Here is a 26827-nt window from a genome sequence, read left to right as displayed (position 1 = left end):
TAAAACATATTTTTTCTGCCAGTAAATACCTTGTACAGCCCACTTCCTATTTCTTGTCTGGTCATTAACCTAGGCTTATGACATCACGAAGAGCTCTCTCTCTCACTCTCATGAGAGTTTGGCAGAAAGGGAGGGAGATGAGTCATAAAAGGGCCAATGAGAGCTGCAGGGCTGGAGGTGTGCCTCTGTGTGTCTGTGTAAATCCAGGAAGTGAACAGGCAGCAGCTTTAGCTGCCCACAGTTAAAATGGCTGTAGCCAGACTCAGTGGAGGGAGATTTCTGCAGCATATTTGGCAAGTACAGAATCACAGTATATATAAAATAATCTGCAAAGTGGTTGGAGGGAAGCTTCAGAATGGCAGAAGATGTTTTTATTACAAACTATGTTAGCAGACTGCAGTTCCTCTTTAATTACTATATACATACATCTATGTTTTAGGAAGGATGTTCCAAAATGAAACAAAAGCAAACGTACTTGGTACTATGATGTCGTTCAGGATGAATTCACAAAAAGTCCCATAGAAGTTCGCCTTACACACACACTTTGTGCCATCATCAATGCCACCATTCAAACAGGGTCGGGCAACACCTACATGTGACAGAAATTAAAGTAATATAGGATCAAATATGGATAATAAATAAAATGAAACATATATAGTAGTAGCATAGTGCATACAGTAGGCAATATACGAAAACAAATTATTACAGTTGGGAAGTTAGGAGAGAAGAATAAAATAGTGCAGTTTGCGTTAAAGTGGTATTAAAGTGATACTAAAGTCTCATTTTTTTTGTTTAAAAATAACAAACATTTTATACTTACCTGCTCTGTGTAGTGGTTTTGCACAGAGCAACCCCAATCCTCCTCTTCTCGGGTCCCTTGCCAGCGCTCCTGGCCCCTCCCTCCTGCCAAGTGCCCCCACAGCAAGCTACTTGCTATGGGGGCACCTAAGCCAAGCTGCTGCTCTGTGTGTCCATTCAGACACAGAGCCATGGATCGGACCTGCCCCACCTCTCTCCTCATTGGCTCACTGACTTGTCTCAGCCAATAAGGAGGGAGAGTCTCAGACAGCTGAGTCTCTCGTGCAACATCCCTGGATCGAGATGGGGCTCAGGTAAGTATTAGGGGGGCTGAGGGGGGCTGCTGCACACCAACGTTTTTTTATCTTAATGCACAGAATGCATTAGGATTAAAAAAAAAAAAGCTGGTAAGCTGCAATATAATAAATGTTTGCTTTTGGGTTTAAGGGAGAAGTACAGCCAAAGCTCATTTGGCTGTACTTCTCCTTTTGCATCACAAGAGTGCAGTTTGTTCTGCGACCCATTTTCATCCAGCAGTGGGCTAAAGCCCGCTGTCGCCTCACGTCACAGAGCCGGTCCAGGCTGAGGAAAGATTGTGGACATATGGTCAGGATCCACCTAGGAGCCTGGACTCCCACCTGGATGATCTGCTAAGATCCGGAGCCAGCAGCCCCTGTCCCCTCCGCAGCTCGGCTCTCCAATGAGCGGGGGGGGGGAGAGCAGAGAACCAGAGACTGACATTCTCAGCTCAATGCTCAAAGTGGAGGGGAGAACTGAGCGATCAGCTGTGTTAGATCGCTCAGTTCTTAGCCTTAGAGACGGCGGGAGACAGATGCAGCATCACATCAATGTTGCATCCTCCTAGGTAAGTACGATTTGAAAAAAAAAAACAAAAACTTATTTTTTAATACTGCTTTAATTTGGTCTACTTACTTGAGCGTGTGGTTGTTGCCAGAATGGTAGTTTCTCTTGTTGCTTGGGTGGTTTCTGGTGTCACATTTAAAGTTGTCTGCACAGGCACATTGCTACCTGAGTCAACAGTACTTAGTTCTGTTGGCCTGGATGATTCAAGTGTAACTTGCTCTGTTGATGTTACTGATTCCTTAGTAACTCTGGTTGTTGGGCTGTAAGACTGAGCAGTAACTTGATCTGTTGGTGCTGAGGATCCTGCCGTGGTAGATGGAAATGTTTTGGAAGTTTCAGAAGATAATGCTTCAGATGGATTAGAAGTGACAGCTGTTGGATTTAATGATGCCATAGTAATTGATGTAGATGTTGACTGTGTAAAAGTAAATGGTTTTGGTGTTGCAGATATGTCTGAGGAAACAGAATCAGTCGGTTTGAAAGACCCATTAGTAACCCCTACAGTCGAAACTTCTACACTAGTGGCAAGTGTGTTGGGGGGTCTAGAAGATCCAGTAGTAATGAATGATTCTGTATTACTTGGTCCTGATGATTCTGCAGTGAAAGGCGTTGATGATAGCAAGCTATCACCACTTATTGGTGCAGTTGGCCTAGTTGTTACACCAGTGAGTCCATTTGCTGGGCTAGTTGAATCAGTGGAAGACACTGCGCTTGCTGGATCAGTTGAACTAGATGTTAGAGCAGTAATTAGGTCACTTGAACTTGATGATACTGTGGTCATTGATGTTGGCATAGATGACCCAACAGAAACTGACTCTGTTTTTTCAGATGTATCTGCAGTAAGGAAATTGGTTGGTTTGGATGACCCATTAGTAACCCCTACAGTCGAAACTCCTACACTAGTGGCAAGTGAGTTGGCTGTTCTAGAAGATCCAGCTGGGATAGTCTCATATGATGTGGATGATTCAGCTGTAACATGCCCACTTAAAGTTTGGGAATCAGTAGTAACTGGTCTTGGAGAACTAAATGACTCATCTGTAACCATTCTAGTTGTTATGGCTGATAAAGCAGTACTCTGACTATTTGAGCTTGGCGAGTCAACTGTATTCGCTTTCGTGGAACTTGGTGATTCAGCGGGAAGTGGTGTTGTAGTAATGAATGATTCTGTATTGCTTGGTCCTGGTGATTCTGCAGTGAAAGGCGTAGATGATAGCAAGCTATCACCACTTATTGGTGCAGTTGGCCTAGTCGTAACAACAGTGAGTCCATTTGCTGGGCTAGTTGAATCAGTGGAAGACACTGCGCTTGCTGGATCAGTTGAACTAGATGTCACAGCAGTAATTGGGTCACTTGAACTTGATGATTCTGTGGTCATTGATGTTGGCATAGATGACCCAACAGTAACTGACTCTGTTTTTTCAGATGTATCTGCAGTAAGGGAATTGGTTGGTTTGGATGACAGAGCAGAAGTAGGTTCAGGTGTTCCAGAAGATCTTGTAGTAACTATAGCTGATACAGTAGAAATTGATGTTTCTTCAGTAACTGATACAGATAACGTAGCTGACCAGTCAGTATTCAATTGGGTTGATCCATATGAGTCTTCTGTATTGGGTTGAACTGTACTTACTGTTCCTGTTTGTGATTGACTTGTACTTTCAGAAACTTCAGGGATTGTCTGTGACTGGCTTGTACTTGCAGAAACTTCAGTGGGTGTCTGTGATGGGTTCGTACTTGAATAATCATCAGTTGTTGCTCCTGATGTTACTTCACTTTCAGGATCGTCAGTTGTTGCTTCTGATGTGACTTCACTTTCAGGATCGTCAGTTATTGCTTCTGGTGTATCACTTTCATCAGATGTTGTACTAATACTATATTCACTTGGTCCTGTGTAATTCTCTGAATTAGTTGTAGATGTGAAAGCTATAACTGTAAAGGACAAAACATTAGTTTAAAGACAGAATCCTGCATACTACTCTTAAAGCGGTTCTGTTGTGTTCCTTTAGCTTACCTACAAGAAGGATAGTGAAATCGGTTGCAAGCAGCCATCACTACCCTTAAAATCACGTAGTAGTTTTGTAAGAAATGTTTAGCAATCCCACAATCCACTGGTGCCCTTTTTGTGTAAATATTATATATATATATATATATATATATATATATATATATATATATATATTAAAAAAACACAAAAAGGGTTAACGCTGCGCTAGAAAAATATATATTGATAGATGATTTGTAGAAGCCGCCAGCACTAAAAGTCTAATACTAAACTCCAAAACATCAGAAAAAACAGAATGAGTGCAGCGCTAAAACAAAAATTTGAGTTATATATCATACTAAAAATAACCATAAAGAAGTGATTGATCCACCAAAAATAAATGAATTATAAAAGAAGAGAACAAGTCTCCCATAGAAGACAGAGACAAATGCCTCACCTTATACCACAAGTGAAAAATAATTAAATAAAGTAATAAAAAAATGTCCCAATTATAAATGTTAAAAAACTCAAAAATAGTCCATAAGTAAAGTGAGTTGATGACCAAAGTGCATATAATCAGAAGAGATGTGACATAAGTGAATCCAGCATCCAAAGTGATTCGCACCCAAGTGAGGTATGAGGCTCCTTACCAGCTCGAGGTGACCACCATAACAGTGGTCTCACCAGGCATTTGGGAAATGATCAGGTCACCCACAAACCTATGCCGATCTTTCCAGTAGTAAATGTGGTACTCAGAAGACAAAATCAAGAAAAGCTCCCATAGCGTAACATTGCAAAACAGTATGATTTATTATGCTAAAAGTTTGCACTTACAAGAATCTTCCTTCATAGACAGCGTATAGCCAAACATAACAATCGCGGCGTCTCCACGAGCTTCCGCCTGCTTGCTGTGTATGTCCCATCAATCTCAGAAAAAGGCGTAATGACGTTATGGTATTTCGCATAGTGTCTAGAAAGGTTATGTTTACTGAAGCCCCGTTTAATGTTCCCTATGTGTTCAGATAGGCATACCTGCAGGTCTCTGCAGGTGGCGGAAAGTCTATACTTCACCTAACTTGTATGTTCCCTATTTGGCCTATATAGGCTGCCAGAAGTCAATATGGCGGCGCGTGTTTTGTTCTCATCTCCCTTGTCCGAGTAGCCAGTAGTCAACATGGCGCTGCGGGACTATTTAAACCTTTAAGCGTGATGACCGCGTCACTCGGCCAATCCCCAGACGACGTCCTATCGTGACGAAACGCGTAGGGAGGAGCCTGTGACGCTGACGTCATTACGCCTTTTTCTGAGATTGATGGGACATACACAGCAAGCAGGCGGAAGCTCGTGGAGACGCCGCGATTGTTATGTTTGGCTATACGCTGTCTATGAAGGAAGATTCTTGTAAGTGCAAACTTTTAGCATAATAAATCATACTGTTTTGCAATGTTACGCTATGGGAGCTTTTCTTGATTTTGTCTTCTGAGTACCACATTTACTACTGGAAAGATCGGCATAGGTTTGTGGGTGACCTGATCATTTCCCAAATGCCTGGTGAGACCACTGTTATGGTGGTCACCTCGAGCTGGTAAGGAGCCTCATACCTCACTTGGGTGCGAAACACTTTGGATGCTGGATTCACTTATGTCACATCTCTTCTGATTATATGTACTTTGGTCATCAACTCACTTTACTTATGGACTATTTTTGAGTTTTTTAACATTTATAATTGGGACATTTTTTTATTACTTTATTTAATTATTTTTCACTTGTGGTATAAGGTGAGGCATTTGTCTCTGTCTTCTATGGGAGACTTGTTCTCTTCTTTTATAATTCATTTATTTTTGGTGGATCAATCACTACTTTATGGTTATTTTTAGTATGATATATAACTCAAATTTTTGTTTTAGCGCTGCACTCATTCTGTTTTTTTCTGATATATATATATATATATATATATATATATATATATATATATATATATATATATATATATATATATATAATATATATTTATATATTATACTTGAACATTCTGTACACTAATAAATCTATCTAATTTTGGCTAAAACTGAGGGTAGAATAATTTATTAATTATAGTAATAACGATTTTTCAGTGGTAAAGTGCAATTATAAGTGCCTTGCATATTATCCTGCTTTGTTTCATAGTGAAATTGTACTATATATATCAAAGAAATAGAAATAGAAAATGCATACATAAAATATAAAATATGCTAGAATGGTCTATAAAAACAAATTTGGTTTATTAGGACTTGCACAAATCTATTTGCTCTCCTATCTGTCTAGGTACACCCATCTTGTTTGTGACTAAAGAACAACTGTACATATGCCCCATATAGCTGTATATATTTTAAGGGTTCTTAGAATTTTGACATTCAGCCCGTGTGGTGGTCAAAAACAGACCAATAGGCACTCAAAACATTTGTATTTGTCCTAAAATTTCAGTGCCGTTATTTTGGGTGTGCTGGTAGAACTTTTTGTTACTAGTTGAGAATGAGTATTGGCTTGCTAGAACACATTTTAATGGGTAGTTCCTAAGATAAATAAAAACATTCAAGTAAAGTAAGAATGTTTTATGTGTGCAGCAACTGGAAACACAAGCAAACAAATCTCCTAACTAGAATTCATGGGAGATACAAGAAATCGGCACATGTCAAAAAGCTGAGATATCAGTTTTCAGTGGACCTGTACTTTATTTATGACATTTTAATGCTATATTTCTATATTTCAGCTTATTACCTCTAAATATATAGCTGTCTAATACTTAAGATAACCATACATGTAAGATTATCTAACACGCAAAATGATTCAAAGCAGCTCCAAATTCAACATTTTTTAAGGGTTACTCAAAACAGTACCATGGAATAAAGCAAGGAAGCATCCAAGCCACGTGCAAATTATGGAACCCACAAGATATATAAAAGGCATATACATTTTTGATTATATCCGAGGTTGATGAACTAATAACAAAATTTCGCACTCCAAACAATAGCATAATGGATAACCTTTAACTACAGACACGTGACAGTACACAAGTACTGCATAAAGTAAATTACAAAAATATGTGGGATACATGACATAAATGTATTTTGTGGTATATTTGGACATAAATAAGTGAGATTATCCAATACATTATCCAATGCATTTCCCACAACAGGAATTTTAGGCTGTCATCTCAAACTACATTAGCAATTATTTAGATAGATAGATAGATAGATAGATAGATAGATAGATAGATAGATAGATAGATAGATAGATAGATAGATAGATAGATAGATAGATAGATAGATAGATAGATAGATAGATAGATAGATAGACAGATAGAGAGGTAGATAGAATTTAAAATCTATCTATCTATCTATCTATCTATCTATCTATCTATCTATCTATCTATCTATCTATCTATCTATCTATCTATCTATCTATCTATCTATCTCTCTATCTACATATATTTATATAAAATATATATTGGTCAATGTTAGACATATTTAGTGCACCATTTTACAACTCAATAATAACTCATACAATCATTCTTGGGTTCTGATATTGGCAAATCTTCCAGTTCTGTTTTGCAAATTTCAATGAATCAACTTGCATAACAAATTTTATTAAGCCCAAAACATTACACCATGACAGCCAATACAAAAGTTAAGCACTTTTGATAATATTTGTGGTTCTGTTTCTAACATGTCTGGGGATCAGCAAAATTTAAAGTTTTAATTTCTCTGAAATTCTGTAGAAAATTGTGAGATTGTTGCAAAATTTTGCCATTATGGCAAAATTAATTGGAGTCAAGGATGGAATTAAGATGGATTTTAAGGGAGCAATGGTCTCTAAATAGTTCAGGAGAATTACGGTACATACGCTCATTTCAAGTATCCTGGACCTGTTCTAATGCCTAAATACAGCCCGTCATTAGCATCATTATTTTACTTTTTCACAGAAAGAAAGAATATAGGCAAAAATGTAAAAATAAAAAGATGAAAACAAGAGTACACAAATGACAAACACATACAAAAAAGTGAAAAAAGTCACAAAGGACACTAAATGAAATAAATTCAGCTACTCTAAATACACCCAAAACATATCCTCTAAATGCATTAAAAACAAATATATATATATATATATATATATATATATATATATATATGTTCAAGAAAATTACTTCTAAGCAGTTCAATGAGCAAATTAAGATGTTAAGATTTTGCTTTGGCAAAATGTTGACAATTAGCAAATTGTTAATTTTGCTAAAAAATCGGTTTTGTCAATGTATTCATCCCTGACCATGACTACAATGAGTGCTACTACCACCAGCAATATTACTACTAGCAACACCTCTATTTCTTTGCTACTACTGCTAACACTAAGGGGCATATTTATAAAGCCGTAAATTTAACATTCACCAAACATTCACTGCCGGTGTATCTTCCTGGTGCCTGGGCATTACATTACAGAGATTGATCCACCTGAAGTGAATGTTTGGTGAATGTCACATTTACCGCCTTATAAAAATTTCCATTATACTGTTAATATTAGTAATAGTTATAATAATAATAGCATCAAAAATCAACTTAATTACAGTAATATACCAAAGCACTAATATGTAATAAGAAAACACTCACCCATTGCCCAACAGGCAGATAACAGCAGGGCTTTGTATATCCACAGGGTGCCCATGTTTGAGGTTTTTTGAGTGCTGCGGTCTTGCTCTCCCCTTCCTATAGGTATTATGTGTATTGTATCGAACCTCAGGGTACCACTGAATGACTGTAAGCTGATACTGCGTTATATATCCGCTCTGAGCAATTCATGAGGGATGAGCTGACGTATACACAGACGGAGCCCTGAGATGATGATGAACAATGATAAGCAGATAAGTTTTTCCAATAGCAGTCTACAGACGTAAGATGCAGTAACAAGGAGCAAAGTCCGTATTGAGTAACTGGTCTTAGAGCTTACAAAGAATCCCTTAGCAGTAACATCAGTAAATCAGGTGGTTCTGAATATCTTTTCCAGTTAAAAGTGATTTTGTTTTAGTTTCAGGTATCAGAAAATAAACATTCTCACAATTATACATTCTCTATAACTTTTTTAAATTCCGTCACATCGATTTTCACAAGCCAGGGCTGTGTAAGAATATTTTTTCTTGTTAATATGTAGGAAGGCCAGTATGGTGGCCTGAATTTATGGGAGGAGCCCGGGGGGGTATTTAAGCAGCCCGCTCACCTGTGGTGCTTGTCGGTTTCCTGTGCGCGATATACGTCACTAGGCCCACTATTCGATATACCAGCGTCCGCAAGTTCTTGCCTCGCAAGTTCCCGTATTCGATATTCCGTTCTCAAAACCTTCGAAGTCCGCGTTTTTCGTTCGTATTTTGTACCACGCGTCTGGCTTGGCTGTCGCAGGTAAGGTCCCGTCGGACTTTTCGTTTTCATATCATGTCACTAAACCGTGATTTCAAATTTTCGTTTCACTCGCATTTCACAAACTGCAATGTATATCGCTCGTACGTTCGATATGTTACCCTTTCGACAGCACCGCGACGCAGACGTCGCTTCATTTCTAGCATGTCGGTATTCAAAAAAAAAAAAAAAAAAAAATATGTATATGCGTCGGTAGACAGCCATAGCGAGTCGCAAATTGCAATTTATCAAGTCAGTTCGATACCAACCATTTCTCATTTCTGAAACATTTCTAAACTCATTTCTGACATTTCAAATCATTTCTCATTTCAGTCACTTACTGCGCTCCGATTCGAATCCAGTCGCACCAAAGGTGCGCCGATTCGTTCCGGTGTGCCCCAGTTATTACGGCCTCATTTCTATACATGCACCAGAGTTACGTTATTGTCAGTCAATTGTACCTCTGCCATGGTTATCATTTCATTTCCACGTATCACGTTCCGACATGAATTCAGTCGCATGAAAAAAAAAAAAAAAAAAATGCACCGATTCATCTCGGCGTGCCCCAGGATTGGCCTCATTTCTATACATGTTCCAGAGTTACGTTTATCAGTCAATTGTACCTCTGTCATGGTTATCATTTCATTTCCATGTATCACGTCCCGACATGAATTCAGTCGCATGAAAAATGCACCGATTAGTCTCGTAGTGCCCCAGGATTGGCCTCATTTCTATACATGCTCCAGAGTTACGTTATCAGTCAATTGTACCTCTGTCATGGTTATCATTTCATTTCCATGTATCACGTCCCGACATGAATTCAGTCGCATGAAAAATGCACCGATTCGTCTCGGCGTGCCCCAGGATTGGCCTCATTTCTATACATGCTCCAGAGTTACGTTTATCAGTCAATTGTACCTCTGTCATGGTTATCATTTCATTTCCTTGCATCACATTCCGACATGAATTTAGTCGCATGGAAAATGCACCGATTCATCCCGGCGTGCCCCAGGATTGGCCTCATTTCTATACATGCTCCAGAGTTACGTTATCGGTCATTTGTACCTCTGTCATGGTTATCATTTCAGTCCCACGTATCACGTTCCGACAGGAATTCAGTCGCATGAAAATGCACCGATTCGTCTCGGCGTGCCCAGGATTGGCCACATTTCTGATACATGCTCCAGAGTCCGGATCATAGCTAAATCGTAGACATCGGGGGATTGACCCATATCTCTGTCATGCAATTTCTACCATTTCACTCCCACAACGCATCACCGTTTCGGAACCAGTCGCATCTGAGGCGCACCATTCGTCACGGCATGCATCACTGGTTCCGATCACATTTCATACCTACACCAGAGCTCGGTTAGTTGCCAGTCGCTAACACGTCACAACCAATTCGAGCCTCGGTCAAAACAATCATTTCTCTCATTTCATTTAATACTGCACTCCTATTCGAATCCAGATGCATCAAACAAGCACCGATTCGTCCCAGGAGCACCAATATTTTCAGTTGCCTCATTCCAATACACGCTCCAGAGCCCGGTCCACGGTCGAACAAATCGTGATACGACCAGGCCGCACCTCTGTCATGCAGTTCATTCATTTCACAATCAAGGCAAAACATTTCGAATCATTTCATTGTCACAAAATTGCAAGCACCATACAAATCATGGCTTCAAGTTACTTAGCAATCCCTTCACGAATTGTCACCTTTCATCTTCCTCAGGTCAGTCAAAGTTCAGTAGGTCCACCCTGCACCAGGTTGGACGATATCCCCCCAGGTAAAAAAAAAAAAAAAAAAAGGGGAGAATAAGTCGGGTAAGTATGACTCAGCGGATCAAAGAAAAACTTGAAATTCATCTCACCCCCAATAGGTTACAGTCAACCAGGAAATAAAGCTCGAGAGATCCTCACCAGAACAACCATGTCCCAGGCCGGCAGTGAAGACTTCACGGCCCCTCTATCACCTACTCCGGTCTCAGAAAGCGGCAGCGTGCAATCCCTCAGGGGATGGACTATCCCCAAACTGACGGCAGAGCTCAGACGCAGAGGTGTCCCCTTCCCCGCCACAGCGAGGAAAGGCGAGCTCTTCAAACTCCTCTTCCCCCCACCAGCAGCAGGACCCAGTACCCAACAGGCATCCCTCCAGTCCATATCATCGGCCATCTCACAATTACACACGATGGTGTCATCTCTATCCACCTCAGTTGCAGACGTCCAAGCCAGGGTGGCACTTCTGGAGGCCCGACCGACCACGGCTGTCCCCGACCCAACTGCAACTCAGACCTTGACACCTCTTCCTACAGGTACCTCAGGCTCAAGCGCCATTGTCTACCCCTCCCACCTGGTCCCAACCAGTATCAGGAAGGACATTTTGGACGGCAAGGACGTCAACCTGGCCTCTCTCCTTATCTCCGTGCATGATTTGGCAGAAAATAAGGCCTACTCCTGGGGCGACATATCGGTGGTCCTTAAAGCCAAAGACCCCAGGCTGAACCGCAAGCTATCAGTCCCTGAATTTACCCTGGCCTTTGGCATGCTCAGAGATGTCTTGTGCTCAGCCACCCCTAGCAGGCGGGAAGAGCTGGACTTATACCTCCATACTGTGGTAGACTTGGGCCACAAGTATGGAGGTTTCGCCTTCTACGATTATCATCGTTCCTTCTCAGCCAAGGCCGCCGCCAGATTCTCACAATTCCAGATCACGACAGATTGGAGTCTCATGGACACAGAGCTCTTCTGCCGCCACTTTGCCGGCTTACGCTCACCTCTGTGTGCAATTTGCCAGTCTTCCACCCACACTGCCACCTGGTGCGCCAATACGGCGATCAGACGGCCCTTCGAGTTCCCCTCTACCTCAGGTACAGTACAGGGCCAGTCGATCCCTGAACCAACGCCTCAGGTGGACAAACTCGGACGCCCAGTCCGAACCGTGGGAGGGGCAGCCATCTGTAACAACTTCAATTATGGGTCCTGCAACTTCAGCCAATGCCGTCTACTTCACATCTGCACTTTATGCCAAAGAGCACACCCTAGGAATTTGTGTGAAGTCAAGCAACACAAGAGGGCATGACTAAGCCGAATCAACATCTTATGGTTAGGACTGTATCTCACTTCACACCCCACCCCTTCCCTGGCCACCTACCTTATCCAAGGCTTCACAGTAGGCTTTCACACCGGCCTCATTGCACTGCCCCACAATACTCACGAATGCGCCAATCTTCGTTCGGCAGCCATCGACGAACAGGCCATAGATCAGCTCTTACAGGCAGAGGTAGATCGAGACTACGTAATAGGCCCTTTCACTTGCCCCCCTTTCAGCACATGGAGAGTCAGCCCTATTGGGCTTGTCAAGGGCAAATTCTCTAATAAATTGCGTTTGGTGTACGACTTGTCTGCGCCTCATTCTTCGCACATACCCAGTCTCAATTCCCTGATCCCCTCCGAAGAGTTTTCCCTAAAATATTCCTCCGTTGACATGGCAATACAAGCGATCATCAAAGCAGGCACAGGTGCCTGGCTCTCCAAAGCCGACATCTCGGATGCTTTCAAGCTCCTGCCCATCCACCCATCCCTTTGGTGCTGGCACGGCATCAAATGGAAGGAAGCGTATTATTTTGCCACGAAACTCACCTTCGGTTCGAAGAGTAGCCCGTGGCTCTTCGACACGTTCGCACAGTCCCTCGTTTGGATACTATTACACAAGGCTCAATGCCATGAAGTCATCCATTACCTGGATGACTTCCTACTGATAGAACCGCCCAACAAGCCCCCAGGAGATCTCGACAAACTTAGAGCAATTTTTGGAAACCTCAATGTTCCTATCGCCGAGCACAAAGTAGATGGTCCAGCAAACATCATCACCTTTCTCGGGGTCAGCTTGGATACCTGCGCAATGCAGGCCAGTCTCCCCCCTGACAAATTAACACGCATTAGGGCAGTCCTTCACGACTTTACACACACCAAGGGCTGTACCAAAAAACAGTTGCAGTCTCTCCTGGGTATGCTCAACTTCGCTATGCGAATTATCCCACAAGGCCGCACATTTGTATCACGCCTGCTTAGATTTCTGTCAGAAACTCAAGACCCTGATCAGATTTTGAAATTAGACTCCGCAGCTATAGCGGACCTATCAATGTGGGAGGAATTCTTGTCCGCCTGGAATGGCATATCTCTATTTATACCTATGGTTTCGATCCATTCACCCCAGGTGGTGACTGACGCTGCAGCCTCCACAGGTTTCGCGGCAATTTTTGGCCATCATTGGTTTTCAGGACCTTGGCCTCAACAGATACTGTTGATACCTGGCTTTTCCCAAACATCTGCCCTCTTTGAGCTTTATCCCATAGTGGCAGCCGCACAACTCTGGGGCCACCACTGGACAGGACAAACCGTAGTCTTCACCACCGACAACCAAGCCACGGCAGACATCATCAACAGAGGCAGGTCCAAGTCCCTAGCAGTCATGTCCTTCCTGCGCAGGTTGGTACAACTGTCTTTACAACATCAGTTCAACATACACTGTGAATTTATACCCGGCAGATACAACTCAGCAGCTGACGCACTATCACGTTTCAATTATCCCTCCTTTTTCAAACAGGTTCCCGATGCCGATCCAATGTCGGCCCCTATCCCCGTCTGGTCACAACTGACCCTGGACTAGTTCAACATCTACACGGAGCTACGCAACTCATAAATAATTCCCTCTCCCGCAACACACTCAAAGCCTACCAGACAGCTTGGAAGGCTTTTAATAAATTCCTCACGTCCTGCCGCAAAGAACCAACAGATATCAAACAGGTACTGGCCTTCACGGCACACTGCCACACGCAGCTGGCCTTATCCTACAACACCATCCGGTTATACCTAGCCGGCATTCAACATTTCATGGCACTTAAAGACCCGACGAAATCGTCTCTGTTCTCATCTCACGCTATACGAGCCATCCTAAGGGGAATACAGAAACAACAACCAGTCATCAGCACTAAGCGCTTGCCCATTACAGGGCCCATCTTTAGGGACATGTCAAATATTTTGGCTACATCGCCATTCGGTCTGCTCCCCAGCACGGTCTTACAAGCAGCCATATATTTAGCTTACTATGGGTTCTTGCGGCCTGGCGAATTCACCTCTAACAAACCCACAGACCAAGTACTATGCAGACGACACTTGCTTCGACACCAAGACCACTTTATCCTGCACCTCGAGGTCTCTAAAACCCAGCAAACGGGCTCGGGAGTGAACATCCACCTCTACAGAACCAACAACAGCTGGTGTCCAGTCGCTGTACTCAACCGACTCCTATCTCTCCTGCCTGAGCAACCAGACAGCAGTCCCCTTCTACCATTCCCAGTCAAACCCTTAAACGCCTCTCAGTTTGTGAGTCACATAAGGATACTTCTCCGCAATCTTCACCTTAACCCTAGTCAGTATTCCGGACACTCTTTCCGCATCGGAGCAGCCTCCGCGGCGTCCCGCCACGGGGTGCCAGATCACATCATCAAAAGACTAGGCAGGTGGAAATCAGCCTGCTTCGCCCGGTACATCCCCAATCCACAAACAGAGATGGCACAGGCATTCTCCAAATTGGCTCAATAAATAACTGAAAACCAATAAAATTATAACCCTACCTGAATGTTTTTGCCCCCTTATTTTGGCATACCGGCCATTAGACCAAGGCACACTTTCAGGTCCATTTCATATGGTAAGTCCACACTTTTAGGTCTATTTCCGATGGTAAGTCTTATCTTTACTATAAGTGTTATCTATGTCCATATCGGACATAGGGCTCCGACCATAAGTAGGAAGGCCAGTATGGTGGCCTGAATTTATGGGAGGAGCCCGGGGGGGTATTTAAGCAGCCCGCTCACCTGTGGTGCTTGTCGGTTTCCTGTGCGCGATACCCACCCTCCCATCCCCATTTCATAGCATTTCTCAACTATTCATTTCATTCATTTCTCTTACAGAATAATCATTTCTTAAACCAGGGTATACCCCCTTATTTTGGCATACCGGCCATTAGACCAAGGCACACTTTCAGGTCCATTTCATATGGTAAGTCCACACTTTTAGGTCTATTTCCGATGGTAAGTCTTATCTTTACTATAAGTGTTATCTATGTCCATATCGGACATAGGGCTCCGACCATAAATATATATATATATATATATAATTAATATTATTATTATTATTATACGGGATAGTTTATGTAGCGCTTTACAACTTGAGGGTAGACAGTACAAATACAATATACTTTAATACAGTAGGAATCAGAGGGACCTGCTCCTTAGAGCTTACAATCTATATATAGATTTATATATCTACAGTATATATAGATACGGATATATAGATATATAGATGTATATATCTACAGTATATCTAGCGAGAGAGAGAGAGAGAGAGAGAGATTTTTTTTAATCAATTTTTTTTAAATCAAATATTCTGTGCAAATAAAAGAAATGGAGCAAATAAAAAATGGGCTAATCAATCCTTTTTTTGCACTTTTTTTAGGATTGTTTAGCCCATTTTTTATTTTTTCCATTTCTTTTATTTGCACAGAATATTTGTACTAGGATTTTCAGTTTTTTTTTTTTTTTTTTTTGCTATTTTCTAGGATTTTAGTTAGTTTTTCATTAAGTGATTCACTATTTATTTATTCACATGTTTTGCACTTATTTGCATTTGGATTGTTAGATGAGTCATCTATTAGGATTTTATTCATTCCTTCAGTTAAGTTATTCAGCAAGTATTATTTAATATATTTTTTCATATACTTTTTTCATTCATTATCATTTTAGAGTGTTTTTTTTCCTACACTTATTTTATTATTGATAACCTTCCCTTGATCCTCTTATCCTTTACTGCCTTGCTGCATTATTGTCTCACCTTCTTATTGCATTTGTCTTGATCCAACTGAGAATTGGTTTGTGTGTGAGAGTGGCTGGTTAGTCTTTCGGTCTTTGTTGTTACTGTTACAGAGTTTTTTGGGATGGTCATTCACCTATTGTCATAGCATTGGTTCACTAATCTCTGGCTATACAATCTGATGAGAGATTAATTCAAGGACGCATTATTCCTTTGGATTTTTCCTTTTGGAACTTCCAATGATGCAATATTTTTTAGTATGGCTGTTTTGTCCTTTTGAGTAAGTGCCACATTACTACCTATTTTTTATTGGTAGTGTCTGCTACTCCTAGCAGACACTAAGTGGTTGGTAAGGTGGATGAGCTTGACAGCAGCTTTCATGATGAACTGAAGGGGGGATAGTAATACAGGGAAAAGTAACACCACATCTTGATAGTTCACCCCCCAAGCAGGCAAGGGAGTGTTGTAACATGAAAATATACAGTGGGGAAGGAAAGTATTCAGACCCCCTTAAATGTTTCACTCTTTGTTATATTGCAGCCATTTGCTAAAATCATTTAAGTTCATTTTTTTCCTCATTAATGTACACACAGCACCCCATATTGACAGAAAAATACAGAATTGTTGACATTTTTGCAGATTTATTAAAAAAGAAAAACTGAAATATCACATGGTCCTAAGTATTCAGACCTTTTGCTCAGTATTTAGTAGAAGCACCCTTTTGATCTAATATAGCCATGAGTCTTTTTGGGAAAGATGCAACAAGTTTTTCACACCTGGATTTGGGGATCCTCTGCCATTCCTCCTTGCAGATCCTCTCCAGTTCTGTCAGGTTGGGTGGTAAAAGTTGGTGGACAGCCATTTTTAGGTCTCTCCAGAGATGCTCAATTGGGTTTAAGTCAGGGCTCTGGCTGGGCCATTTAGGAACAGTCACGGAGTTGTTGTGAAGCCACTCCTTCCTTATTTTAGCTGTGAGCTAAGGGTCATTGTCTCGTTGGAAGGTAAACCTTCGGCCCAGTCTGAGGTTCTGAGCACTCTGGAGAAGGTTTTCCTCCAGGATATCCCTGTACTTGGCCGCATTCATCTTTCCCTCGATTGCAAACAGTTGTCCTGTCCCTGCAGCTGAAAAACACCCCCACAGCATGATGCTGCCACCACCATGCTTCACTGTTGGGACTGTAATGGACAGCTGATCAGCAGTGCCTGGTTTTCTCCACACATACCGCATTGAATTAAGACCAAAAAGTTCTATCTTGGTCTCATCAGACCAGAGAATCTTATTTCTCACCATCTTGGAGTCCTTCAGGTGTTTTTTTAGCAAACTCCATGCAGGCTTTCATGTATCTTGCACTGAGGAGAGACTTCCGTTGGGCCACTCATAGAGCCCCGACTGGTGGAGGGCTGCAGTGATGGTTGACTTTCTACAACTTTCTCCCATCTCCCGACTTCATCTCTGGAGCTCAGCCACAGTGATCTTTAGGTTCTTCTTTACATCTCTCACACCAAGGCTCTTCTCCCACGATAGCTCAGTTTGGCCGGACGACCAGCTCTAGGAAGGGTTCTGGTCATCCCAAACGTCTTCCATTTAAGGATTATGGAGAGCACAGTGCTCTTAGGAACCTTAAGTGCAGCAGAATTTTTTTTGTAACCTTGGCCAGATCTGTGCCTTGCCAGAATTCTGTCTCTGAGCTCTTTAGGCAGTTCCTTTGACCTCATGATTCTCATTTGCTCTGACATGCACTGTGAGCTGTAAGGTCTTATATAGACAGGTGTGTGGCTTTCCTTATCAAGTCCAATCAATATAATCAAACACAGCTGGACTCACATGAAGGTGTAGAACCATCTCAAGGATGATCAGAAGAAATGGACAGCACCTGAGTTAAATATATGAGTGTCACAGCAAAGGGTCTGAATACTTAGGACCATGTGATATTTCAGTTTTTTTTTTTTTAATAAATCTGCAAAAATGTCAACAATTCTGTGTTTTTCTGTCAATATGGGGTGCTGTGTGTACATTCATGAGGAAAAAAATGAACTTAAATGATTTTAGCAAATGGCTGCAATATAACAAAGAGTGAAAAATTTAAGGGGGTCTGAATACTTTCCGTCCCCACTGTATAATAAAATATTTATTCATAACTATTATATATATATATATATATATATATATATATATATATATATATATATATATATATATATATATATATCTAGATATATAGATATATATATTTAGATAGATATTTAGATAGATAGATATATATATATAATAAAAAATAAAATAAAATAATAAAATAAATATTTGAATCCCTGATTAACTGTTAGTTAAACCATTAGCTGAACAGGGTGCCAATTGGACCTAATAAGGTGTATGCCTTATTTTTTGGAATGTAGTGCACTACAAAGCACAGTAGTGCATTTCTGCACATTGTGGCACGCTGCAATGCCTGTCTGTTGGCAAGGGGTGTTGAAGCGCTATAAGGACTGATTGGCACTGCAGCACACCAACATGCAAATTACCACATTACTGCAATGCAACAGTATGAACCCTGTCTTATGCTGTGACAGCTTTGGTTTCTTTGTTTTTCTTTACTTGAAAAATACGACATGTATTTAAAAAAAAAAAAAAAAAAAATTATAAATCACTTCAGGTTTGTGCCAGAAATATAATTCTAGTGATGTACGCCTTCTTATTAAAAATAAATAAACAAACTGCAAATCAATAACGATGATTGATTCAATAAATAGATAAATATAATAAATAAATAGTAACACATTACTCACTAATTCATTTTAGAACCCTAGAATAAATTTGATAACTTAAAGCAATATTTAACATGCAGTAAATAAAGTTAGTCAGAGCTATAGACATTTCCAGGGCAGATCCTGAAAAAAAAAAGGAAAGCATTTGAAATTGTACAGGTACAATCTCCAAGTCTGCCATCCTCCCTTCCACTCGCTCCCCATGATTCTCCATTTATTAAAGAGCACAAAAGTTTTCTGTTCCCTTGAAATAATTAACTATATGTAGAATTCCCACATGAATGGATGACAGCATCGCTTTAGGAACCATTTATATCTTTTCATTGCATTGCGGTACCGTAATGCATACATTACCACAGTGCACAACAATACACATCACATGCATTGCTGATTTACCATTAATTTTGTAGTCACCCTAATGAACTAATACAATGCACATTGAACTGCGGTGCGATGTTTGCACCTGAGTGCATTGAAGTGCATTGCATTACAGATTTGCTTACACATCAAAATTTTCAGGAAGTTCTGGTGTGTTGGCAGTCTATAACTTTCAGTAGGCTGCCTTACTATAAACCACAATAACTCACTTGCTTTAACACATATTGCAATTTTATTTTATTTTATTATATATATTTTATTCAGATTTTTTTTTCCAAGTATATGTAAAGCAAAAATGTTTACTTCCTTTAGTTTTAGAGTAGGTTCCCCTTATGCCATCAAAACAGCCTTGACCTGTCAAACCATGCACTCCACGAGACCTCTGAAGGTATGCTGTGGTATCTGGCACCAAGCTGTCAGTAGCAGATCCTTTAAGTCCTGTAAATTACAAAATGGGGCCTCCACGGATTAAACTTTTTTTTTTGGCACATCCCACATCTGGCATTCTATAGATGAAGGTAAAAAACCTTCCCTGTGCAGCAGCCCCCTAATACTTACCTGAGCCCCATCTTGATCCTGCAATGTGCATGAGAGGACTGGCTGAGACAGCAGCCATTGGTCATTGGCTCTCGCTGCTGTCAATCACAGCCAGTGAGCCAATAAGAAGAGGGAGGGGGCATGGCAAGCCACGGCTGTGTGTGTGAATGAACACACCCATAGCAAGCTCTTTACTCTGGGGGCAATTGGCAGAAGATAGGGGCCAGGAGTGCTGGCGGGGGACCTGAGAAATGGGGGATCGAGGCTGCTCTGTGGAAAACAACTTCACTGAGCAGGTAAGTATGACATATTTGTTATTGAAGAAAAAAAAAAAAAACTTGCCTTTAATGTCACTTTAAGCAGCCCATAGATTATGCAATTGTTATGCAAACCACGAGTGGTAGGAAAAAAAAATTGCTCGATTCCCATATAAACACAGTGAGTGTCGGTGGGGAATCCCTCCCACAGCATAATTGTATTCTGCTGGCAGGGAGCGCAGGGAGCCTTCCCTGCCAGCAGAACACAATGGTCACAGCTGGCAGGTATAGCAGTAGCAATTACATGAAAAAAATCAGACAGGCTGGTTGTACTGAAGCTGATCGATGGGTCCACTTCAATAAAACCAGCCTGCCCATAGATGAACCGGCCAAGATTCGATCAATCTATGGATAGCTTTGCTCTCCCTGCTGTGGGAGTCTGTTGCTGAGTGAAAAGCAGGGCCAGGACAAGGGGTGGTCAGGAGGGGCAGCTGCCCTGGGCACTGTGGTAGCATAAGAGATGACGGGGCTCTACAAATGAGGTAAGCAGGGAGGGGATTTGTCTTGGGTGGGGGAATTTGGGGGACAGCAGGGGGTAAGAATTATTCTAGGAGGGGAAAATTGGGGGTGTGCTAGGAAAGGTGATTTAGAGTGATTTTTGTTGGGAAGAGGATTGGGGAAGAGGATTTGAGCTAGGTGGGGGGATTTGGGGTGCTTGTGCTAGAAGAAGTAATATGATGGAGGGAGGAGGGTATTTGAAATAGGAGGGGGAATTTTTGAGGAGGGGGGATTTGTGCTGGGAGGGGGGGATTTATTTGGAGTCGGGAGGAGACGATGTTTACTCGGGGGGGGGAATTTGAGGAGTAGAGGATTTGAGCTAGAAGTGAAGTGAATCTTTTTTTTTTGGGGGGGGTGTGCTGGGATGATTTGGGGAGAGAAAAGATTGGATGGGGGAGCAAAGACTGGGAGGGGGGATTTTAGCAGATTAGTGCTCATTTTTTTGGGGGGGGGGATTTTTGCCCATATGTCTTGGGGGGTGGGGGTGGAGGGCACAGTTTGTCATTTTTGTCCTGGGCTCTATATGGTCTTGTCCCAGCATTGGCTAACAGAGCACTAAGAGGTACAAGTCTTGCCTATTTGTTTTGGGGAACCCAATATGGGACACTATGTTAGTCAGGAACTGACCTGAGTTTAGTTAGTGGCTTTAAAAAAGCAGATGTTTTGCTTGTTTTATACCATGAACATACTGTACACAGCTACACAGCCCTCCTGCGCTAAATCTATATTTATTTGCTGCATTGCTGAACAAAATTTCTGGGTGTTCCTGTTTTGTGCATGGTTTACTGTTGCCACTATCAGTTTCGCCTCCTCTGACTCTTCAAAATATGCAAAAACCTTCCCCCTTTATTTATATATATATATATATATATATATATATATATATATATATATATATATATAGTCTTAACTTTTTACCTTTTTGAATACTTTTCCAAAAAGAAATTGAAAAAAACCCCACAAAGTACAGAGACAACTGAACGCATAGTCTGTTTGTTTCCGAGGGGGAACTTGTGATTACTACATACCCCTTTTAGATGAGTTCCTGCTGTTATAGTGGTTATTGTTTCTTATTGTGATCAGATTAGATGGGCGTTTGACCTTACCTGGTATTATTTCCTCTGTTTATACTGTATGTGTATATATATATATATATATATATATATATATATATATATATATATATATATATACACAGTAGTGAGTATACCCCTCACATATTTTATTATATCTTAATATATTATATTTTTTCATGTGACAACACTGAAGAAATGACACTTTGCTACAATGTAAAGTAGTGAGTGTACAGCTTGTATGACTGTAAATTTGCTGTCCCCTCAAAATAACTCAACTCACAGCCATTAATATCTAAACCACTGGCAACAAAAGTGAGTACACCCCTAAGTAAAAATGTCCAAATTGGGCTCAATTATCCATTTTCTCACCCCCGTGTCATGTGACTCTTTAGTGTTATAAGGTCTCAGGTGTGAATGGGGAGCAGGTGTGTTAAATTTGGTGTTATCGCTTTCACTCTCTGAGCAAACATGGCATCTCATGGCAAAGAAATCTCTGAGGATCTAAAAAAAAAAAAAGAATTGTTGCTATACATAGAGATGGCCTAGGCTATAAGAAGATTGCCAAGACCCTGAAACTGAGCTGCAGCAAGGTGACCAAGACCATACAGCGGTTTAACAGGACAGGATCCACTCAGAACAGGCCTCCAACATGATAACGACCCCAAACACATCTCCAAGATGACCACCGCCTTGCTAAAGAAGCTGAGGGTAAAGACTGGACTGGCCAAGTATGTCTCCAGACCTAAACCCTATTGAGCATCTGTGAGGCATCCTCAAATGAAAGGTGGAGGAGCGCAAGGTCTCTAACATCCACCAGCTCCATGATGTCGTCATTGAGGAGTGGAAGAGGACTCCAGTGGCAACCTGTGAAGCTCTGGTGAACTCCATGCCCAAGAGGGTTAAGGCAGTGCTGGACAATAATGGTGGCCACACAAAATATTGACACTTTGGGCCCAATTCGGGCATTTTCACTTCGGGGTGTACTCACTTTTGTTGCCAGCGGTTTAGACATTAATGGCTGTGTGTTGAGTTATTTTGAGGGGACAGCAAATTTACTCTGTTATACAAGATGTACACTCACTACTTTACATTGTAGAAAAGTGTAATTTCTTCCGTGCTGTCACATGAAAAGATATAATTAAATATTTACAAAATTGTGAGGGGTGTACTCACTTTTGTGAGATATGTTATATATACCTATCAGTTATATATGCATATTCTTGCCTTTTCTGTACTGTTGCTTTGTGACAAAAAATAAAGAATTGAAAAAAAAAGAAAAAGCAAAACTTTTATATGTCCATTCACCTTAAATTTTGTCTGAGAGTCGACTCCTTAGATGATAAACCTACCAATTATGAGATGACACTGAGGTGATTTGTACCTGTTTGGTGACTCACAATACCCATAAAGTGATTCAGAGACAATCAACAGTTTGTACTTGATCCTGACAGAGCAATTGCTACGTCATCATAAATTATTTCTCAAGAGTATCAGACCTTTCAGCTTATGTCAGTGGGGTTATAAATGAAACTGTCAACATGGGGGAAAGGGTTGGTGTTGTTAAAAGTAAAAAAAAAGAAAAAAAAAAAAGATTAGCGGGCGAGAAAGCTATGAGATGTGCACAGACTTATTCCCTTCATAGATTTGGATACAGGAAAATTAATGAATGCTGTCTAAGTTTCGAATGTTCACATACACCACCCAACCACTGATACGGTACTGAGGGTCACATCAAAATGTGACCCAGAGAGAGATCCACCACCTTCTACAGTGACACATACAGCCTCTTACCACATGAAATTGACCCCCATTGTAGGTGGTCAAAACATGTAGCCAAAAGCCCCAGGTAAACAGAGGATCTGATCCATCAAATGACAGGCTCGGCTAGACTTCCTCCCAGCATGAATGGCTACACAGACTATTCCAAAAGAAATATCTCAAGAGAAGAAGTTCTCTCATAGTGTAGTAAGTTAATAAGCAAGATTATTAAAGGTAAAATATTGCACTCACATGGTTCCAAGTTAAAACAGCGTGGTAATAAAAGTGCAGAAGTTTCCAAGAAAGAAAAATGGCTGTGCTCCACTCCGATACGTGATGATGTCACACGCCAAGGCTCCACCCCAGTATCTCACCAAAAATTACATTTTTGCTGCCCAAAATCTGACTTGTATTAGTGCAGGCATCTTGGAAAACCAGTAAGCCAATCACACAAGCAGGAAATTACATTTCCAGGGGGAGTTCTGTACACCAGTGGTTCTCAACCCTGTCCTCAAGTACCCCCAACAGGCCATGTTTTGGGAATTTCTCTAAGATAAAATAGCTGTCCAAAATACCAAGCCATTGTCTCTGATTTAAAGCACTTGTGCAAGATAAAGGAAAACCTGCAAACATGGCCTGTTGGGGGTACTTGAGGACAGGATTGAGAACCACTGCTGTACACCATCTGTGTACAGAATGCCTCCAGGTTGTCGTATTGCATTGCATGTTATAGAAAATGACAGGACTGCGGATTCTAAAGGAAGGGTCATTTTTAATAACATTCAGTTACAATGTGACTTTTGTGACTGCAATTGTATATGTAATATTATTATTTGTTTTTTTTACTTTTTTTCCCATGAAAGTGAATTTAAGATTGGTTCACATTGAAATTGCATGGGAACACAGCACATGTGTGATTTTGCAGCATATTCATTTGAACAGACTGCAAATCTCACCAGAATTCAGTAAAAGTAGTGCATGCATTGCTTTTGAAAATATGACACATCAAATTGCATGGTCACGCGCTTGCAATCTGCCTTTGGGGTGCTGTTAACATTACATTGGCACCTTACAGTAAATAGCAAGGGCAGTGCATTTGAGCACTGTAAGGGAAAAGTCAGACCTTTCATTGTGTCCTGGTGTGAACCAGACCTTAAAGTTTTTTATTTTACTTTTTTCACGGTCTGTTCTTCTCTCTGTGAAAAGGATTTAAAACCCACATATTACACATGTTAGGTTTCTTATCGTACATCACGGGACACAGAGCCATAGTAGTTACTATGTGGGTTATAAGCCACCTTCAGGTGATGGACACTGGCACACCCTAAGACAGGAAGTCTACTCCCTATATAACCCCTCCCACTACTGGGAGCACCTCAGTTTTTTTGCCAGTGTCTAAGGTGTTGGTCGTGAGTAAAGATGAGCTGTGCTGAGCTCCACTGGAAAAATCCTTGCTGGGGCTAGCTATGCAGCCGGATCCATTCAAAGTGTCTTTTCAGGCCGAATTAAATGGTACCCAGGCCTCATGGTGGAAGAAAAGAGGTTTAGCCCATAATGCTTCTCTTTTTAGAGAGCTAGACACCGGGATCCAGAGCTTTGGTTTTTTCAGCCATAAAGTTTTTACTGGCGGGGTGCTTTACAGGTCCAGGAGTGTGGGATCCCTGAGGGTCCCCAGTTCCTGAAGGTTTTGTAACGGAGCCCACTGTGAGAGGTGAAGATTGGGTCTGTTGGTTTTTACCACAGAAAACCCTGCAGATGGAAAGGTAAGTGGAGATTTCTAAGGAATTTTTAAATTTTCTTATGAAATGTCTCCTTTAAAAAAGTAAATGTTGTCATGTCTAAGAGTCACCACTGGGGGCTGCATAGAGCACATACCTTGTCATTCTTTCCTCAAATATCATGCTTGTCACAGAAGCAGCAGGCTTCCCTCTGGTGAGCAGCTTAGACCTCCGGTAAGATTGGGGGGGGATTTTCCTCCATGAAACAACCCCCACCTGGACAAAGCTCTCCCCCTCTTCCTGCATAGGGGGAAGCCAAAAACGATCAGCGATGCCGCTCCGTTTTTTCACTGCCCCTGCACGGCGGCTTGTTACAGGTCCCCTCCTCAACACCCCACCTACACACACACACGCCAATCCCGTTGGATCGGAGGCCCGCACCCATGCAAGAAAACCCTCTTTTGAAAAGAGAGGGGGGCTGCGATGTGATGGAAGGGGCAGAGCTTAGCACGGCATTGGTGTCCTCCAACGTCCAGCACGGGAGTATGTTTAAAAGCTCAATTTTTGCTTGCTGCAGATGTCAGAGGGACACAATAGCAAAAAAGGGGCATGTAAGAAGTTGGTGACACGGGGATTCCCTGACACATTTATTAAAAGCATCAGGCTGAGAATTAATAGCAGTGACAGTGGCTGGACTATTGCTCAAGCAGTGGATGCAATTTCTTCTGATAGTACCTCTGCTTTTGTGCATCGGGCTAAAGTCAGAAGGGGGGGTTGAAACAAAAAAGGGCTAAAAGGTTCTCCCTCAAGCTGGAAAGCCTACTCATCTCTACAATGGCATCGTCTCCTGAGAGGGGGTGGCTGGTCACAGTGAGCATCGGGGCCATGAAATATTTGCAACTGTTTTCAACACTGCAGCCCCTGTCTATATTACTTATACAGTCAGGTCAGGTAAATATTGGGACATTGACACAATTCTAATCTTTTTGGCTCTATACACCACCACAATGGATTTGAAATGAAACGAACAAGATGTGCTTTAACTGCAGACTTTCAGCTTTAATTTGAGGATTATTTACGTATCAGGTGAACGGTGTAGGAATTACAACGGTTTGTATATGTGCCTCCCACTTTTTAAGGGACCAAAAGTAATGGGACAATTGGCTGCTTATCTGTTCCATGGCCAGGTGTGTGTTATTCCCTCATTATCCCATTTACAAGGAGCAGATAAAAGATCCAGAGTTCATTTCAAGTGTGCTATTTGCATTTGGAATCTGTTGCTGTCAACTCTCAATATGAGATCCAAAGAGATGTCAGTATCAGTGAAGCAAGCCATCATTAGGCTGAAAAAACAAAACAAACCCATCAGAGAGATAGCAAAAACATTAGGTGTGGCCAAATCAACTGTTTGGAACATCCTTAAAAAGAAAGAATGCACTGGTGAGCTCAGCAACACCAAAAGACCTGGAAGACCACGGAAAACAACTGTGGTGGATGACCGAAGAATTCTTTCCCTGGTGAAGAAAACACCCTTCACAACAGTTAGCCAGATCAAGAACACTCTCCAGGAGGTAGGTGTATGTGTGTCAAAGTCAACAAACAAGAGAAGACTTCACCAGAGTGAATACAGAGGGTTCACCACAAGATGTGGGCCACATTGGTGAGCCTCAAAAACAGGAAGGCCAGATTAGAGTTTGCCAAACAACATCTAAAAAAGCCTTCACAGTTCTGCAACAACATCCTATGGACAGATGAGACCAAGATCAACTTGTACCAGAGTGATGGGAAGAGAAGAGTATGGAGAAGGAAAGGAACTGCTCATGATCCAAAGCATACCACCTCATCAGTGAAG

At 41.4% G+C, this 26827-nt stretch overlaps 1 protein-coding gene across 1 annotated transcript in view; it reads right to left on the bottom strand.

Annotated features, from left to right (window-relative positions):
- LOC141134080 (uncharacterized) overlaps positions 1-26827 on the bottom strand; it is a 94003-nt gene that overhangs the window by 27963 nt on the left and 39213 nt on the right. The window contains exons 2-3 of the mRNA XM_073623667.1: positions 1732-3588; positions 476-589 (exon numbers count right to left, since the gene is read on the bottom strand). Coding sequence (XP_073479768.1) covers positions 476-589; positions 1732-3588 — 1971 coding nt within the window. The remainder of the gene's footprint in view (positions 1-475; positions 590-1731; positions 3589-26827) is intronic.

The sequence above is a fragment of the Aquarana catesbeiana genome, linkage group LG03 (assembly GCF_042186555.1).
Source record: "Aquarana catesbeiana isolate 2022-GZ linkage group LG03, ASM4218655v1, whole genome shotgun sequence".
Classification (NCBI taxonomy): Eukaryota; Metazoa; Chordata; class Amphibia; order Anura; family Ranidae; genus Aquarana; species Aquarana catesbeiana.
The sequence above is the reverse complement of the archived record's forward strand: the minus strand, read 5'-3'. Positions and strand labels throughout refer to the sequence as shown.